The 16399-nt window shown below is 44.6% G+C and overlaps 3 protein-coding genes across 3 annotated transcripts; 1 reads left to right on the top strand and 2 right to left on the bottom strand.

The window, feature by feature from the left end:
- Positions 1-196: 196 nt before the first annotated feature.
- On the bottom strand, positions 197-1177 carry KVR01_012298 (uncharacterized protein; the record flags this gene model as incomplete). The annotated part of the gene is made up of 3 exons (XM_044790307.1): positions 197-473; positions 547-760; positions 862-1177. The coding sequence occupies 3 exons, from the start codon at positions 1175-1177 to the stop codon at positions 197-199; spliced, it is 807 nt and encodes a 268-aa protein (XP_044638876.1).
- A 5036-nt stretch (positions 1178-6213) lies between these two features.
- On the top strand, positions 6214-8525 carry KVR01_012302 (uncharacterized protein; the record flags this gene model as incomplete). Its single annotated transcript, XM_044783281.1, has 4 exons — positions 6214-6429; positions 6452-6800; positions 6884-8018; positions 8090-8525. The coding sequence occupies 4 exons, from the start codon at positions 6214-6216 to the stop codon at positions 8523-8525; spliced, it is 2136 nt and encodes a 711-aa protein (XP_044638880.1).
- A 3321-nt stretch (positions 8526-11846) lies between these two features.
- On the bottom strand, positions 11847-14157 carry KVR01_012226 (uncharacterized protein). The gene is made up of 4 exons (XM_044788709.1): positions 13993-14157; positions 13774-13820; positions 13351-13709; positions 11847-13183 (listed from the first exon to the last, which is right to left on the bottom strand). Exons 1-4 carry the CDS (start codon positions 14069-14071, stop codon positions 12004-12006), a joined length of 1665 nt encoding a protein of 554 aa, XP_044638804.1. The 5' UTR covers positions 14072-14157; the 3' UTR covers positions 11847-12003.
- Between the last annotated feature and the right edge of the window lie 2242 nt (positions 14158-16399).

Below are 16399 nucleotides of genomic sequence, written 5' to 3'. Positions count from 1 at the left end.
CTGCAAGCCGCGGGCTGTGATATCGTGTAATTCAACCTGGAAGCAGAACCGGCTGGCAGCATTTGAAGCAAACTAAGCCCCCACTGGTGAAGAAGTGGTGGTTTCGCTTCTGATTCCCATACATATACAGTGTGTGCGGTCCTTTCATTCGTACCCACGCAATGGCTGCGTCGATATTGGGAGCAGCCAACTCTCCTCACGATTGTTTTCTATCACCAGGCTCCGTGCTGGCGAGAAAGTCGCCGACCTCCTGCATGTACCTATCCCTATCCTCCCAGTGCGACATGTGGCTCCCACCAAGAGTCACCCATCTTACTTTGGGGATCTCCTTGGACCATTGGTGCATGGCGGGGTTGGTGACTTCGTCCGCCTTACTGTTGATCAGGAGGGTCTCGACCTCAGTATTGTGAGCTCGGCTCCACCCCTCCCAACCCTTGATTGAGCCAAATATCACGAACTCAGCCGGTCCTTGACTTGATGTTCCTTTGGGTTAGACACCAATCACCCACGTATGGTAAGGGTCTCTATGTAAAATACTGGACTCACATCGTGAGGTAGACGGTGGGATCGTCGCTCATATTCTTGAACGCTGCCATGACCTCATCGGGCATGGGGTCCAAGGTACAGACGTGGTGGCCGTTGAAGACTGCGGCAGCGCTCTTGAACTCCTCCCTCTCGTGATCGCTCCGCCTGTCGCATTCCTCGAGTGTCTTCCGAACATCAGCCGGCAACTTGGTAAGCAGGCTCTTGAGACCCTGTTCTGTATTTCGTTGTGTTAGGACACCACGTGTATTCAGTTTTAGATACGTGCGTTCCGGTGATATTTGACATGTAATTTAAAATCCCGTCGGGATGTCTTACCGTACAACGGGATACTTGACGGCCCGCTGGCTATGACCAGCTTTCTCAGCCCCACAGGAGATCTTCTGCGGGGCTGGCTCATAGCATAGGAAGCAGCGAGAACGCCGCCCCAGCTCTGGCCCAAGAGATAAAACCCACGGTCCCGCAGCTGGAGGTGGTCGACCAACATGTCAAGTTCCTTGATGAAGAGCTCAAAGGACCAGAACTCCACGTCTCCCATCTTATCGCGGAGGTGCGTGGAGCGACCGCACCCGATCTGGTCGTAGAATACAACAGGGATCCCATAGGCCTTGTAGAGGTCCGCCAGGAGGGGCATGTTCTCGTGCCCGGCACCGGGGCCGCCGTGGAGTGCTATGAGGACAGGGCCGGCTGTTGGCCCGTCGAGGGCGCCCGTGACTTTGTACCATGTCTTGCAAGGCTCATCCGGCGTTGGGAACTTCCCAGGTGTCCTCGCCCTCACGCACAGGGAGTTGCGTCATCGTCGCAGTGGTGGCGGATGGTGTCAAAACACACAAGACTGTCCTTTGTGTGCTGGGATGATCTTGGATCAGCTTCTGTGTGAGTAGTTGGAATCTAGATCTTCTCTGCGGCTGCTTGTGCTACACGCGTAGTTGGTTAGAGAACCGTGGCTGTGTTGTAGGCTGACGACTCGGAGGGACTGGAGTTCAAAAGGGTCGCTACAGAGATGAGGAGAATGGGAAGATAGAGTGCCGCACTATGTGCCAACAGTGCAATGTTGAAGTAACGTTGGGGAAGATAGCGGACCAGCGTGCGCAGAAAGCCCTTTCAACGTACGGCACAAGCTTACAAGACACGAAGGTCAAAGTAAACGCGCCCAATTAATAAGAGCTTCAAATGTTTGTTGCGGCGTAAGCCCTAGTAACGTCCCCGGCCCACATTCCGATAGTCCCCTAAATCCAACTACCTCCTTCTTTAACTACCTTTTTACCTTAACTCTATCTATATTATTATTACTATTTTATCCTTTTTAATAGTTAAAGTTTTTAATTATTTTTATTACTTTCTTTAAATATCTATTTAATTTTAATTTAAATTTATTAAATTACTTTAATATTTATAAATAACTTATTAAAGTTAAGTTAAACCTTTTTCCTTTAAGTTAGTTTATTAGTTTTTAATTAATATTTTAACTTTTAAACTTTTTTTATAAATATTATTAAATTAATATTTTTTTAATTTTAATTTTTTAAAATTTTATAAAAAAAGAGTTATTATATAGAGTTTAAGTATTTATTATAAATATATTTAATTATTATATTATATAACTTTTATAATTATTTAAAAGTTATAAAATAATCCTTTAAAATTAGTAAAAATATTATTTAATATAGAAATATATATTACTTTATTTAGTAATAACCTTTTATTTTTTACTTTAATAATTTATTAGTTTTTAATAAAATATATATTAAAAGCTTTATATTTAAAAATAGTTATAAATTAATTATTTATTATTTAAATTAAATATATAATTTTATAAAGGTTTTAATATATATTTTATAATAATAATAAAGAAATTTTTTTATAATTATTAATAAAGAATTATAACTATTTTAATATTATAAGTATTTTTAAAGGTAGTTTTCAATAAATTAAAAATTAATATATTAAATAATTAAAGTATATATAAACTAATAATTAATAAAAATAATATAAATATTATTTAAAAGTATTTTTATATAAAATTAATTATAATATATATATAATATTTATTAATTATAAGAAAGTATTATTTAAATAGATTTTTAATATAATTTAAAAGAAAGACTTTTTTAATTATTTAATTATAATAAACTTTTATTTAACTTTTTTATTATTATAAATTATTAACTTATATAATTCTTGAAGGTTATAAAAACTATTATTATTATATATTTAATTCTTTAAAATAATAAAAGAGTTTAAAACTTATTTATAATAAATATATACTTTATAAAAAAGGTTTATATATATAAATTAAAGTTTTTTAAAATAACTTACTATTTTTAAAATAGTTAATTATAAATATTATTTTAAACTTTTTTATTAATTTTTCTATTAATATTTTAATAATTATTTAATTTAATAATTTTTATAATAAATAGTTATATTAAGTTAAATTATATAAATATATTTTTTCTATTATTATTTTTAATTATTTTATTTTAATTTATTAATATTTATAGTTTTTAAAAATAGAGTAATAAATTAAAAACTTTTAATTATTTCCTTTTAATAGAAGAGTATTAAGAAAGAGAAAACTATTTAATTTATTAAAGTTTATATTTTTAATAAATTAAAATATATTTTAAACTATTTTAATTAATTAAAATAATATTAATTAATTCTTTTAAATATTAAAAAAAGATTAATAAAATTTATAAATAGTAAATTTACTTTATATATTAAAAAAATAATTATAAAATATAATATATAGAATATATTAAATTCTAAAGGCTTTTTATATAGGTATTTTATTTTTAATTATTATAAATATATTATAAATTCTTTTTTTTTATACTTCTTTATAATAATTAAAATAATATTTAAAGAAAGTTTAATAATTAAAAAGAATTCCTTATAAAGTTATAGGGGGGTATAGATAGGGTGGGGATAGATGTGTATATATATAAATGTAGGTATGGGGTGGTTGGATTTAGGGGACTGTCGGAATGTAGGCCGGGGACGTTACAATCCATCCCCATTAGAGCGTATGTGATTCCAAAGTTCCTCTGAGCCGCTGCCTGCCCTTGAAGGCCCTCTATCTGTTGCCCTGCGAATACCCGCTCTCTTTGGAGTTGTTAAGCTTGTCAATTAAGAAAAATGTACCCGAAACTGGCCATACTAACAGGCCTGAAACACCTTCAGCTCCTCGGTGCCAGGTTCGGCAGGGAGTTGCCGCCACTCACGCTGAATGAGGCTCACGCTAAAAGTTATATCAACCCTTCAAACCAAGACACTTGATAATCATCTCATTCTTGCTCGAGATTGAACAGCTTTACCTAAAGGTTTCTTATGGACCAGGATTGTTGCTACCGCTGTATGGGGAGCGTGAGTGAATATGGCCGGGCAGAGCCCTGGTCCTGGCAGTCTCTGGCCCAACAACCGGCTGTTCCGTTACTGTCCTGTTACTCAGCTGCAACCATTCTGGTAGGTTGTGGGAGGATCCTGCCGCCTCGGTTGTCTGGATTCGAATCAATATCGTGGATAGTCTAATGACTACCATCTCCTACTGGGCGTCCTTGCTGCTCCTCTCTCTCGAGGACTCCTCTGTCTCCGCTCCCAGCAACATATTACAAGCCGAAGCCCTGGCGCTGCAATGATATGTACCTAGGCAGCTTAGGACAGCCTTATCTAAACATCCATTCGCTCCTAGTCCGAGTGTTGTACCCTTCCAGAAAGTCATATTTCTGATACCATTCATCCTTAGGAAGGCGAGACCCATGGGAAGCAAAGAAGGTATTGAGTCTCTCATTCAAAGCTGAATAAAAAGGGATTGTTGAGAATCCACTTTTCACTAAAATGAGTGGGTATTAGGGAAATTACCTGATAAAGCCATTCCCTCACGAGGTATCAGGAAGAATATTTCAGTGTCCTCATTCACAAGGAGCAGATCTGAAGTAATTGGTGTTCCTGGGTTGATCCTTTAGTCTAACAAACCTCAAGAGCATCACCAAGCTCCGAAGTTCCCTGAATTCAATTACCACATACCCTTGGGAATAGTAAAGAGGTACTGCTTTGCTAGCTCCTTGTTCGTTTCTTGATTGGTCTCGTACCATTCCAAGTAATTAGTAACGACTTGCTGCATAAAAAGAGTATTCGGAAGCATCTCGAGGCCATTCCAGATTCCATATGCAGCAGGCCCGCCATAAACTAGTCCGTCGTTTTGGACAACCACCGCATCGTGGTGAAGGCGGTACATGTTCTCATTACTGTTGGTGGTCTCCTTCCCATCAGTATAATCGTATAAGAGAAGTCTCGACCCACGCGCGCTGTAATAGTGGAGTGTGCAAGGAAAAGATCCATAGTAAATGTCCTTGCCATGTAAGGCCGTTGCGTATGAAGGTGGGGCAGAGCTTGCCTTCGCTGTGCCATGGAAACAGCGAGGGCGGCCGAGGGATGGCATTAGCGCGCCACGAGAAAAAACCATGGCCCTTGAAAGGGACGGGAACAGCGCTGGTGACCTGGCAATTGGCATGATTCGTTGACTATTGGAAAGTATTAGCTGTCAGTGGATGCAAAACAGCACCTGAGTTGGATTGATGGGAGGGGAAGTGCGACTTTTAATGGAAGCAGCTGCGCTAAGTTCCATCCGGTTCCACCCTAGCCAGCAACCTGCGGTGGTACCAGGGTCGGGTGCGCAGGCCGCAGTTGGTCGGCGAACTTCACCGAAAGGTTCGTGATCTAGTTCCTGCTTCTGTAACGGCACTTTTTAAATTTCACAGGTACTGCATTGCCGAGCGACCTTATACTTGTCCACGAGCACACAGATCACTATTCGCTACAACCAGCGGTTGAAATGAAATTGTCAGGTATGAAACAGCATCTAAATACAATTTGAGTTCTACAAAGTGTCTATTTCTTACATGGAGAAAACAGAACTGAACAGTAAGACTACGACATTCCTCCAAAGCTACGGGAAGGTTTACACTCGTGATGAGTGGCGGCAGAAGTACGATCCATCGTATCGGCCCTGCTCCTCTGGTGGTCAGCCCTCCTCCTCTGGATCAGCGTCCGCTACACACTGGCAGACTGATCCTAAGAGTGGGAAACAGTTTTATATTGACCCCAAGACTAAAAGGACTGCCTGGAAAAAACTGGTTAGTATTCATAGCTTGAATTGTAAGGGATGCTGGCATCTTTCTGAAATACATTCATGACCTTGCTAGATCATATTCTCTTCTCGACTGTTGCCCAGTGACGTATCTCTGAGCGTGTCACCTTGTCATTCGGACCGAAATTTCGTCTATCGACCGGCGAAGTGGTCAGACAGAATCTCGTCGTTACTTAATGTCTTGGGTTTAAATAGTAGCTGGGATTGAGGGCAGGATTGCTTCAAAGTTAGTATCTACGAGGCGCGGACCGCGTCACATTGAAGCCCACTAAGAACAGGCTCAACCAAGAGGCATCTGCGCGACGGGGAGGAAGCCCCGGCTCTTGCCTCGCATGCCCAGGCCCGTCAGAGACCGACATGTCACCGATGGGCCCGTCGAACCTGCGCCGAGTGGGTACGAAGAAGGGAGTCATTTCCTCAGGACAATACATGGTCCAAAGACGGGCCATCTCCGCAACCCATCACGGCCTCGCATGCCCGACGAATAATTGCTGGGAGATTGTGGCGAGTCTGACACAATGTTGGAGGCAAATCAAGTTTCCAAGATTATGAGAGGCCTCAAGCGCCCCAAAGCAGTTGGCGTCGGGGTCATCGCCAATGAGGCCTTGATCCTATGTGTGGACATTATTGAGAAACACCTGGAGCACCTGTTTGACGCGTGCGCGTTTGCGTCTTTCGTACCACCCCGGGATATTCAAGGCGTCTCGGACCACTGCCTTACCGAAACCAGACAAGTCTTCCTACTCCTGTCCCAAGACTTGGAGGCCCATCACCCTGCTAGGCGCCCTGAGTAAGGTCCTGCATAAGTTGGTAGCCAACCGGCTCTCCAAGTTTGTCCTGGAGACTGGATGTTTGCCCGCAAACCAATTTGGAATCTTTGGGAAGAGCACAACAAGCGTGCTGCATTACATCCTGAACCAAGTGTACACGGCCTGGTCAGCCGATTTCAAGCCAACGGTCATGGCTCTTGATATCACAGGCGCGTACCCTCGGGTCAATCGCGACAGACTCCTCGAGGCTATGGCAAGGAAGAATGTGCCTACCTGGATTATTCTATTCGTCTTCTCCTGGCTGTATGAGTCTCATACCGACCTGCACTTGCCAGGTCGCCCGAAGCCTTTTTTATCAGCCCGGGTATCCCTCAGGGGAGCAGTCTGTCGCCCATTTTATTCCTCTTCTTTGTCCCAGGTCTGTTGGAGATCAACCTGACCAGGCTTGATGGGGCGCGTGCTGATATCGTTTCCTTTGTCGATGATACCTATATCATCGTCTGGAGCAAGCACTTCTCCAAGAATTGCGATGCGTTGAAGACCTTGCACGACCGCGTAAAGATCTGGGCCAAAGCCAACGACGTCGAATTTGCACCACAGAAGTACGGGCTCCTACATTTCGAACCACAGCCACAAACTCGCTGTACGCAGCTTCCTAACATCCCAGGTCTGACTCGCAACCATCTGGAGGCGCCCGAAGGCTACCTTGTACTACACCTGCGTATCTTGGGGGTCATGGTCGACACGCAACTGAAATGGGGCCCGCATATTGACCACATCGCAAAGCGAGTCCAGCTCCAACGGTACAACTTTTGGCACATCTCTCGAACGCAGACGGGACCCAAGCTGAACCAGATGAGACAGCTGTACATTGCCAAGGTCCTCCCCATCTTTTCGTACGCTTGTGGGGCCTGGTATATCCCCCGAAACGTCAGTGCGCGCTATCAAATGAGCGTTGCAAACATAAACAGGCTGAATAAGCTTAACCAAGCCGCTCTACTCGACGTGTCCGGTGGCATGGTGAATAAAAGCATCGAAGTCATCTTCAAGGAGCTGCATGTTCACCGCATGTCCATCTTCTTGGAAAAGACCTCCACCGCGCAGCGAGCGCGAGAGCTTGACACATCTCACCACAAGACGATGTGCTTGGAACGGGAACGACGGAGGCCAACAAAATCGGGCATTGGCGAGCAGAAACACCCGTACCATCAACTTGACAAGGTTGCACGTCAACTTCAGAGCGATGCCCTCGAGATGACTCCTTCCAAGGGGCCCAGTGACGAGAAGAATCGCATCAAGCAGTTAGTCAAACAGCAATCTGACGCAGAGAGCAGCGCGGCGTGGAAGGGCTACAGGCTTGCTTTCATCAACGAGAGAGAGAGACGCATCCCGCCAGCGCACTCCGACCCCAATGGGTGGGGGGCCCACAACCTGAAGCGGTACGCCAACCTCCCCCGGCACCAGTCGAGCATGCTGTTCCAGTGCCGGGCCGAGCGCGCCGCCGTAAACGCGACCCTGTACAGGATGCGCGTGCACAAGGACAACGAGGACAGGTCCAAAGACACGCCCAGCTGCCCGTGCGGTCACCCGCAGCAGACCATCCAGCACCTGTTCAGCTACTCAGCTACTGCCCGGACCTGGAGGAGGCCAGGGCGATTGAGCTCGTGCTGAAGCTGGGCACCGCCAACGTGGATGAGCTGCTGGAAAAATACCCCGCCGAGGCGTCGGCGTTCGCTGTGAGGCACTTTGGCATTTGCAAGAACACAGACGTGCCGTTGTTTCTGCCGCAGCGAGGGGAAACCGGGAGTAAGGTCCAGGAGGACAAGAACAGGAAGAGGAAGAAGAGTGGGGAGGGAGGCGGCCCGCCGAACCCTGGCAAGAGGCAGAGGATCGGAGGCGGCCCGGGACCTGCCACGGGAAAGAAACGGCAGCCCAGGCGACGGCACGGGATTGGAGCCACGAAGAAGGGAGGCAAATTTGGTTACAGCAGAACTGGGCGAAAGAGGGCCCTGAAGCGCAAGATCTGGAAGAAGCATCGGCGCGGCGATTCCGAAGGATGACTGCATGTGGATAACTAGAATGGAGAGCCTCAAGCTCGGATGGGTTCACGTTCCCAGATAGCACCCAGTTATCGTGTTCAATGAAGACAGCAATTTTCCCCCTCAGGCTTCGGCCACATTGTACTTTTTGTTCAACTGTGTATGTAAGTCGGCTGGTGTTCAACCGGCCAAGCCCGCCCAGCTCCGTCATCTACTCGCACATGCTAACACTTCACCCCATAGTTGTCTATTCGTCGTCTTCTCGGCTTTTAGACTGGACATGTGAGCCCCACTCCTTTCCAGTGACGGGCATCGTTCAGCCTCTCACTACGTGCTAATTGACTAATCATTGATGGTGGTAGCGGCTCGTACCTCGAGCACGAAGTCAACAATTGCTCGGTACATGCCCTCAAACTTGTCCGCGCATGGGTAAGCTATTTCTCGGGTTCCAATTACCTCCTTACTAACTAACAGAAAGCAGAGTTGCCAGCTTCCCCCGTGGGGCTCCCTCTTCCACCACATTCCTCACATATTGTGTAGAAGTAGATGAATCCTTAATAATGAAGTAGTATACTTAGAGGAGGAAGATTTAGTTCTTAGGTGCCTAGACTTCCGCTTTCCTTATATGGTGTTTATCTAATGTACAGTAAATAAACTCTGCTTGGCTTTCTGAGAGGGTTTTGGTCTTTTTGTAGAATTTGTGTGGGAAGGCTTTCTTGAATAGGTTTGTTATTGTGGTGTTACTATTCTGTTAGGTAAGGATCTCTCTAGCCTATGGCTCTATTGAGTCTGCTTACTGATATTCTACTCTCTTAGCAGCTATGTGCTTGGGACGGGGACCATGGTGTGTGTGAGTGTCTTGAGAATTAGTGCCAGGTTTTGCATGCTGACTTTGTTGGAGCTGGCTTACCTGGCGAGGGTAGATCTTGGTGGCTATGTGAGTGAGTTTCCCTAATATCCCTTTACTTTTCCAGGTTGTTCTTGTTCAGAGGATGCCGCCAGTGTTGAAGTTGTATCTTCTTCGGCAGCTCCTTGGGGAGTCATTTTACCCCATGTGATCTATTTGCAACAAGTCTTACTAACTCGTGCCGTTCTAGCGAGTGTGTTGATGGGGAAGAGCCAGCTTGCTGGGTCTCACGTTGTGGGATTGTGAGTAAGCCTGTGAATCCGACATGCCCGCTTTGCGCACATTGCTAATGCGATTACAGCTTCTTCTTATAGGGGCCATTTTGAGGTATGCCAGCAATTATGAGTTTTGGTTGGACCAGACTGACAGCTTTAGAGACTATTCTAGTCTCGCCGTATGACTGCTTTGCCGGCTGTGAGTACTTTCCTTGGGGGTTTTGTCTCCTTCGGGTCCCACAGGGTCATATGCTGGGCTAAATGACTCAAGTTGACTCTAGTATCGTGGCAGATTAGCCCTTGGGCTACTTATATCGACGAGCAAGTCCCCAAATTTTCCCCCAAGGCATGAGATAACAACACCCACTAACTTTCATCGTCAAGTTCTAGTGCGGCGCCGTCGGGAGCAATGCCTTCCAGCCTCCATACCATGCGTTAGTAGGTACTAGAAATAGTCACTACAACCACCTACATTCCTCTAACTACCTCTTAACTACTACACTACTTCTTTTCCTTTAAGGTTATCACTATAATATTTATCTTAATCCAATAATTATAATAATCTATATCGTTAAGTTTAAATAATTCCTTAAAAATTATAAGGGTATTTTAAAGTCTAAAAGTAGTTATTAAAAGGAATTAAATTTTAAACTAAATATAGACTTATTAAAAAGGTTCCTTCCTTTTAAGTAACTCTTTTTTAAATCCCTAAAGGTAGGTCTCCTACTTAAATATATTAGCTAGTTAAAAAAGATTTTTTTCCTTCCCCTTCCTACTAAATCTTTTTTAAGTCTTTAACTTTTATTAGCTTATTTCTAATAACTCTACTTTTCAATTTTTAAATATAATTAATTAACTTAATTCTAACTATTTAAATAATTAACTTAAAGGAGGAAGGTAAAAAACTTAGTTAAAGTTAAAGTTAAAGAAAGAAAGGAAGAAAAGAAGGGAAAAGGGAAGGGAAAGGGGAAGATACTCTCTTTATAACTTTTTTCCCTTTTATAAGTCCTTCTATAAGTCTATTTCTTCTCTTTATAACTATCTTTCTTTTTTAAGTCTTTTATTATTAAAAGTATATTAAAATATTAATTAATTACTTAAAAGTTAATATTCTTTCCTTTTTAAGTATACTTAAAGTTAATCTTATAAAAAAGGGATTTCCTATTTAAAGGATAGTTATAATAACTATTTCTAGTACTTACTAACGTACGGTATGGCTTGTTTATGCGGTATGAGGCTCAGCCACGTGCCCGTAAGCCCCTTCCTACTTCCTTCAGCTTTGGTGGTTTCTCTTCTTGCTTCATGACTGATTCGTACTAATTATGCAGACAGACGTACTGTATTCTCTTTCCACTGTTATTAGCACTATATTTCTTTAAACGCTAGGTCTTGAGCGTTTACCACTATATGAAGGCACCACGTACATTTTACATATATGGGGATTAAAAACGAAACCACTTGGATTAGGTTACCCACCTAAGCGAAGTTTTTATGCTCTTCCACCTCGCAAGAGGGCTTCAAAAAAATTCAAAAAGATCCAGGGGGGCGGGGCTATTGTTGAGGCAGGAGGACATGGGAAGTCCAAGTGGAGGGGCGCAGGAGCTTGTTGGTGGAGTGACAGGGTCTTTGGGGAGTCTCGGAACAAAATGAGTTCCTCCGCGTGCATTGCCTTGCTCTCGATGTGATTCTTGTCCAAAGTTCAGTGGTGATGAGCAGGGTGGGCTTTCTCCTTTCCGACCACGCGGAGCTGTGTGCTCACTGACCTAAGAAAGCGAGCATCGGGTCCTGGGTCTCGGCTGAGAGGCCTACAACGTCTTGTGACCGAAAGCATCGCAGACGTTAGTTATTCCCTGTCAGCAAAACTCCGCCCCGACATACGTCTGGCCTAAGAGAGCACGCTCTTTTTCTACTTATCGCCCCCTTTCAAAGCGGGACCAACCAGGTATACCATTGTTTGAAGGAGGCCCTCTTGATTTACGGGGTGCAAGAGCAACACTGTGACCAAAACTTAAACAACGGGCCTGCACGAGCGGCGTCCGTGTTCACTATGAATCTCAGGTGCATCAGAGGATTGAAATAGGGTGGTATGGTTTTGATCCCCATACATGTAAGATGCACGTGGCCCCTACATACAGTGGTAAACGCTCAAGATTAGGATGGAAATAACTGACGTGATATCCTTCAAGAAAGAGGAAACGACATATCGTTCATTTTCTTTCCCCACTGTTTCCTGGTGGCCCACTCGGTGTAGCACTTGAGATTTACTTCCTGTTACAGAGCTGCCACAGTATACTTACAACTCAAGCAGCATTCCCAGGTGGCCCCGATAGATCTCAAGGTTGTATCTCCTGAATCAAGTAGAACCTCTTTGGCGTTCCTAGTCTCGAAACCACGGAACTCCTTCTGGCGAATTCCTTAGGTCACAGATGACTTTCCATTCCGGCAAAGGCGGCAAAGTTTGATACGAGGTACTGAGATCCCACCCTCGTTCCCAATCGGACAGTGTCCATTCGCGGTGCGCCTCAATCATGGCCTCAACGTCCATCGGCTCACCAACGTCAAAGTTTGCGCGAACAGCAAGGCAAGTGCCTCTAGATATATCCTGCAGGGCCGGTGGAAAATCCACATACATAAAGCCCTCGGTCCTCCTCATGTCGTCGTAGGAAACCTTGTGTAAGATGCCCCGATCGAAAGTCTCCAAGAAGGCCGTGTGCCATGCCGCGTCGCGTTGGACCCTCTGGAAGAGCTTCGTACATTGTTCAGGGGCAGGATTCCCATCCAGCACCAGCGTGAAGGAGCCTTGGGGCATTCCGGCAGGTGCGAGGGCCAAGGCCTCAACTATCCAGCAAGCCACACGTTCGGTGAGGAAGTAATCTGTCATTCCGTCGTTATTGAGGCAGGTTTCGGGCTGCCAGACATTTGTCCATAGATTGGCTCGCCGTTCAACACGAAGGGCCGGGTTTTCCTTACAGAGCCCAATGAAGCCTAAGCCATGACATTCGGAAAAGTTCTGACCGGGATACCTCTCGTCCAGGATGATTTTGCGGATATTCTTTCGCTGGCTTGGGATGTTTTCCAGGAAGTGGATGGCGATTGATGCGGCTGATAGGAAATGTCTGTTCCAATAGCGTGGGTCGAAGTTTTCGTGGGGTTCGCGTTCATAATCTTCCTGAGTTTTATGTTCATCACGATAATGTGCTGGATGGCGACGATCATGTTCAATCCCATCGCCTTCAGCGTCTTCAATAATGGTCCATGGCTTGTACAATGAGTGATATCTGATAATATCAGCAGCACGGTCAGTCGTGGGAACCCGATAAGACCCTGCTCTCCAACCAGGATCATCCTCCACGTCTGACCACGCCTTCTCTGACCAGGACTCTCGTGACGAGATCAGCTCCAGCGTCTTTAGCGCTGCTTGCCGCTGAAGAGATGGCACTTCGCCCCAGTAGATGGGGTAGCCTATGTTTGGCCAGTATACTTGTCGACCTGTGAAGTCGTGCTCTTCATCATTGAAGACATCAAATCGTGCGGCATAATTAGAAGGTTCGGAAGCCCTGAGAGCCAAGTTAGTCTTGATCATACGTCAATACGACTGGAAAAAGGTTGTGTGGGTCTTGCCGCAGCCAATCACCAAGGTGAGACGCGAGGGCCATGCCATGCTTAGAATATTGAAAAACAACGGTTGCATTGTGGAAGGAAAGATGATTTAGTGGCAACTTACAACCTCTGAATAAGCCGTAAGTGAGGCTCGAATTTGGGAAATTCTTCGGACACCGTTCGGCAAATTGATTCGTCAAAGTTTGGCACAGGCCACCAGTCCTTGCGAGACGAGCGTAAGGGGTGGTTGAAATTTTTCTCCTGGAGGCTTTGGAAGACAGCGTCCCACCATTCATCCTTGCTGTTGAGAAGATATTGCAAGTTGCTCTGCTTCGCAGGGGGAGCAACAGGGCGGAAGGTGATGACATTGGTCTTCAGTGCGAGGCCCCTCATCTCTGCTGCGATCTGCCGGCACGAGAGCATAAGCTCCAAGTCGATAGGCGCTCGAGTCCCGGTCGAAGTGGCACATCTGAGCTTGCCAGACTGTGATAGGTTTTCAGCACGTGCCCACCATCATGGGACATATAAATGAAAGGGGGGCTCTGACCTCAAAGTTATACACATAACCACCTTCGACTCGTAGATAGTGTTTGTCTGTTGTATGGTGTGTTAGATTCCAGTCATGCGAAAAACAAAAAATCCATCTAAACCAATAATGCGTCCCTTTAATCGACCGCAGAGGGCATCTGAAGCCTTCCGAGACCGGTAAGGAGCTTGGATCGGGAGGGGCGAGCAAACCTCCACGGGTGTCTATCTAGTTACTCACAGATGTCGTCCCTCAGCTCTCTGGGAAGGGCCAGCAGCATGCAGTCATCGCTTGGGTTCGATTTCTTCGAGTCCGCCATCGTGGAGGTTGTGAAGGCTGCGATATGGTGATGGTGGATGAGCGGGTGTGAGAGGTCGATTGTTAGTGGTCGACTGTGACCACGAAAAAGGTGCGGCTGATGAGAGCGACGGGCCGAAACATCGGAGTGCGGGGACCAGGCCTTATTATACGCTGTGGTACCCGGGTACGTTTTTACCGTTCCCGGGTGAGTCATCTGGCGAACTTGTAGGCGCTTAGGCCTTCTGGCACCTCGCTAACAAGGTAGTGGATCGACCATTGTAGACACTAAGTATTTGGGTTGGGACAGTGTGTGAATCGTAAAAAGGTAAAAAGGCAATCACAGTGTCAATGCGACGGCACGCCACGCCATGGAGAACCTATTCAGTTTTCGCTGCAGGCTGGTGGTGTCCGTCGTTCGATTAGCCCTGCTGCGTCCTCAAACACCCGGCCACCTAGGAATGAAGGACGTTCTTGATTAGTCCCTATTTAGATACACAGAGCGATTTCGTTGTTCTTTTTTTTTTTTTTTTTTTTTTTGAAAAAAAAAGTGTTCCCCTTTTCTTTCAGCATGGTTCTACTGTAGCCCTGTAAGTAGTCTCCTTTCTAATCCTTATATATATATATATATATAGAGCGTATGCGGCGCCATCACACAGTTGCAAACGCTCAAGACCCAGCGTTCAAAAAACAAACAGTATCGATTTCGTTCTTGGGTGGTTTCGTTCTTAATCCGTATACAGCCCGAAGGATTACACCACGACGCTCGTTCTGCAATAGAGTCACACCAGACTTCGTCGGATCGTCCGTTATTGACGCAATGCTGAAAATGAATAAAGCGAGAAAATATATGTCCTTGGCCGGAGGCCGGTCAGGATGGTGGAGGACGCAAAAGACCCCCGTGTCACATCACCACCCACGAAGACTTTGAAAACTGCGGCCCCAATCTGACAAGCAAGCTGAGTGATGCCGTCTGATGTGTCCGGGCGCTAGGAATCAGCCCGACACGGGGCGGCAAGGAGTAAGCTCACCGTGGCGGCAGACATTCGCAAGGGACGACGAAGCCCTCGAGTACGTCGTTGCTAACCGGGCGCGTGCCCCCAGGCAATACGTCAAGATCCCAAAGGACCACCCCGATACGCCCTCCTTGCGACGGCAGCCCTCCTTGCGCCGCCCGAGATGCGCGGCGCAGAGTAAGAACGCCACCGCGTGTATGACCTGGGAGGGTGGGTGAGCCTGGGGTCTCCCATAATAGCACAGAATATAAGTGAGGTTTGACATAGCGTTCTGTACGAGGGGATCGCATGCACAGTGCACACTCGTATGTGCCCTGAGGTATACACATTGCCCCTGGCAGACCTTTTTAAAAGTTGGCAAATGGCGGTTCCGTCACTCTGACCACCTGAACTCACTGCCGTCAACTCCGCTGTATCATATCGAAACAAAACGGAAGTTTTAAATAAAGGTAATGTCAGGGCCATGGGCTGAACGCCCGCAGGACCAACCAGTGGGTCCGTGCACTCTGCTTATCTTATCAGCCCAAGTGGCCTCCATACCTCTCGCGACGCGGGATTGCAGCTTCGCTGCCTCCCCCATACTATTCCTTAGGCAACTCTAGTTTTGAATCAACAATTCTTCGCAGACAATTTGAGCCTTCTTTTGCCATAGGTCGCGAGGACCGTCTCAGGTAACAAGGAGCCAACATCCACTCACCCAGCAATTATATCCACTCACCTAGTTTTTTTTTAAATCACTCACCCAATACAAGAATTTATATATAGAATCTATATAAAACTATACACCTAACTAGGATTCTTTAAATTTTTAATACTTTTAATATAAGCCCCTTTTAATACCCCTTCTAGTACACCTTTTAGCACTCCTTTTAATATACCTTCTAATATACCTACTAACTAAATATTTAAATATTAACTAAGTATTTAAATATTAATTAATTATTAGAAGATTAAAAAATAAAAAAATAAAAATAAAAACTATATTATTTCTAACCTTTTAACCCTTCTTTTAACTTTTTAATTCTTTAAACTTTTAACCTTTTAATATTAAATTAATATTTAAATATATATAGATTAAAAGGCTTAAAAAAGTATTAAAAGATATATTAAAAGATATATTAAAAAGTATATTTAAAAGTATATTAAAAAGGGGTTTATACTTAAAGTATTAAAAATTAAAGAAGGAAATTATACTATAAGGTCTTTTAATATTAACTTAAGAGGTACTTATAAATATAAGGGAGTTATTTAGAAAACTTAATACTAAATAAGCGGTTAATAGGAACTAGGTGAGTGGATATAATTGCTAGGTGAGTAGATGTTGGCTTGGTGAT

The sequence above is a fragment of the Diaporthe batatas genome (genome assembly GCF_019321695.1).
Source record: "Diaporthe batatas strain CRI 302-4 chromosome Unknown Contig00018, whole genome shotgun sequence".
NCBI lineage: Eukaryota > Fungi > Ascomycota > Sordariomycetes > Diaporthales > Diaporthaceae > Diaporthe > Diaporthe batatas.
Note: the sequence above shows the minus strand (reverse complement) of the source record. Positions and strands in the feature narration are given on the sequence as shown.

Excerpts from the sequence above, each read along its gene's own strand:
- KVR01_012226 (XM_044788709.1), bottom strand. The coding sequence starts at position 14,071 with ATGGCGGACTCGAAGAAATCGAACCCAAGCGATGACTGCATGCTGCTG. Across the intron at positions 13,821-13,992 it reads AGAGCTGAGGGACGACATCT|ACAAACACTATCTACGAGTC; the intron begins GTGAGTAACTAG and ends ACCATACAACAG. Across the intron at positions 13,184-13,350 it reads TTACGGCTTATTCAGAGGTT|GGCTTCCGAACCTTCTAATT; the intron begins GTAAGTTGCCAC and ends CTTGGCTCTCAG.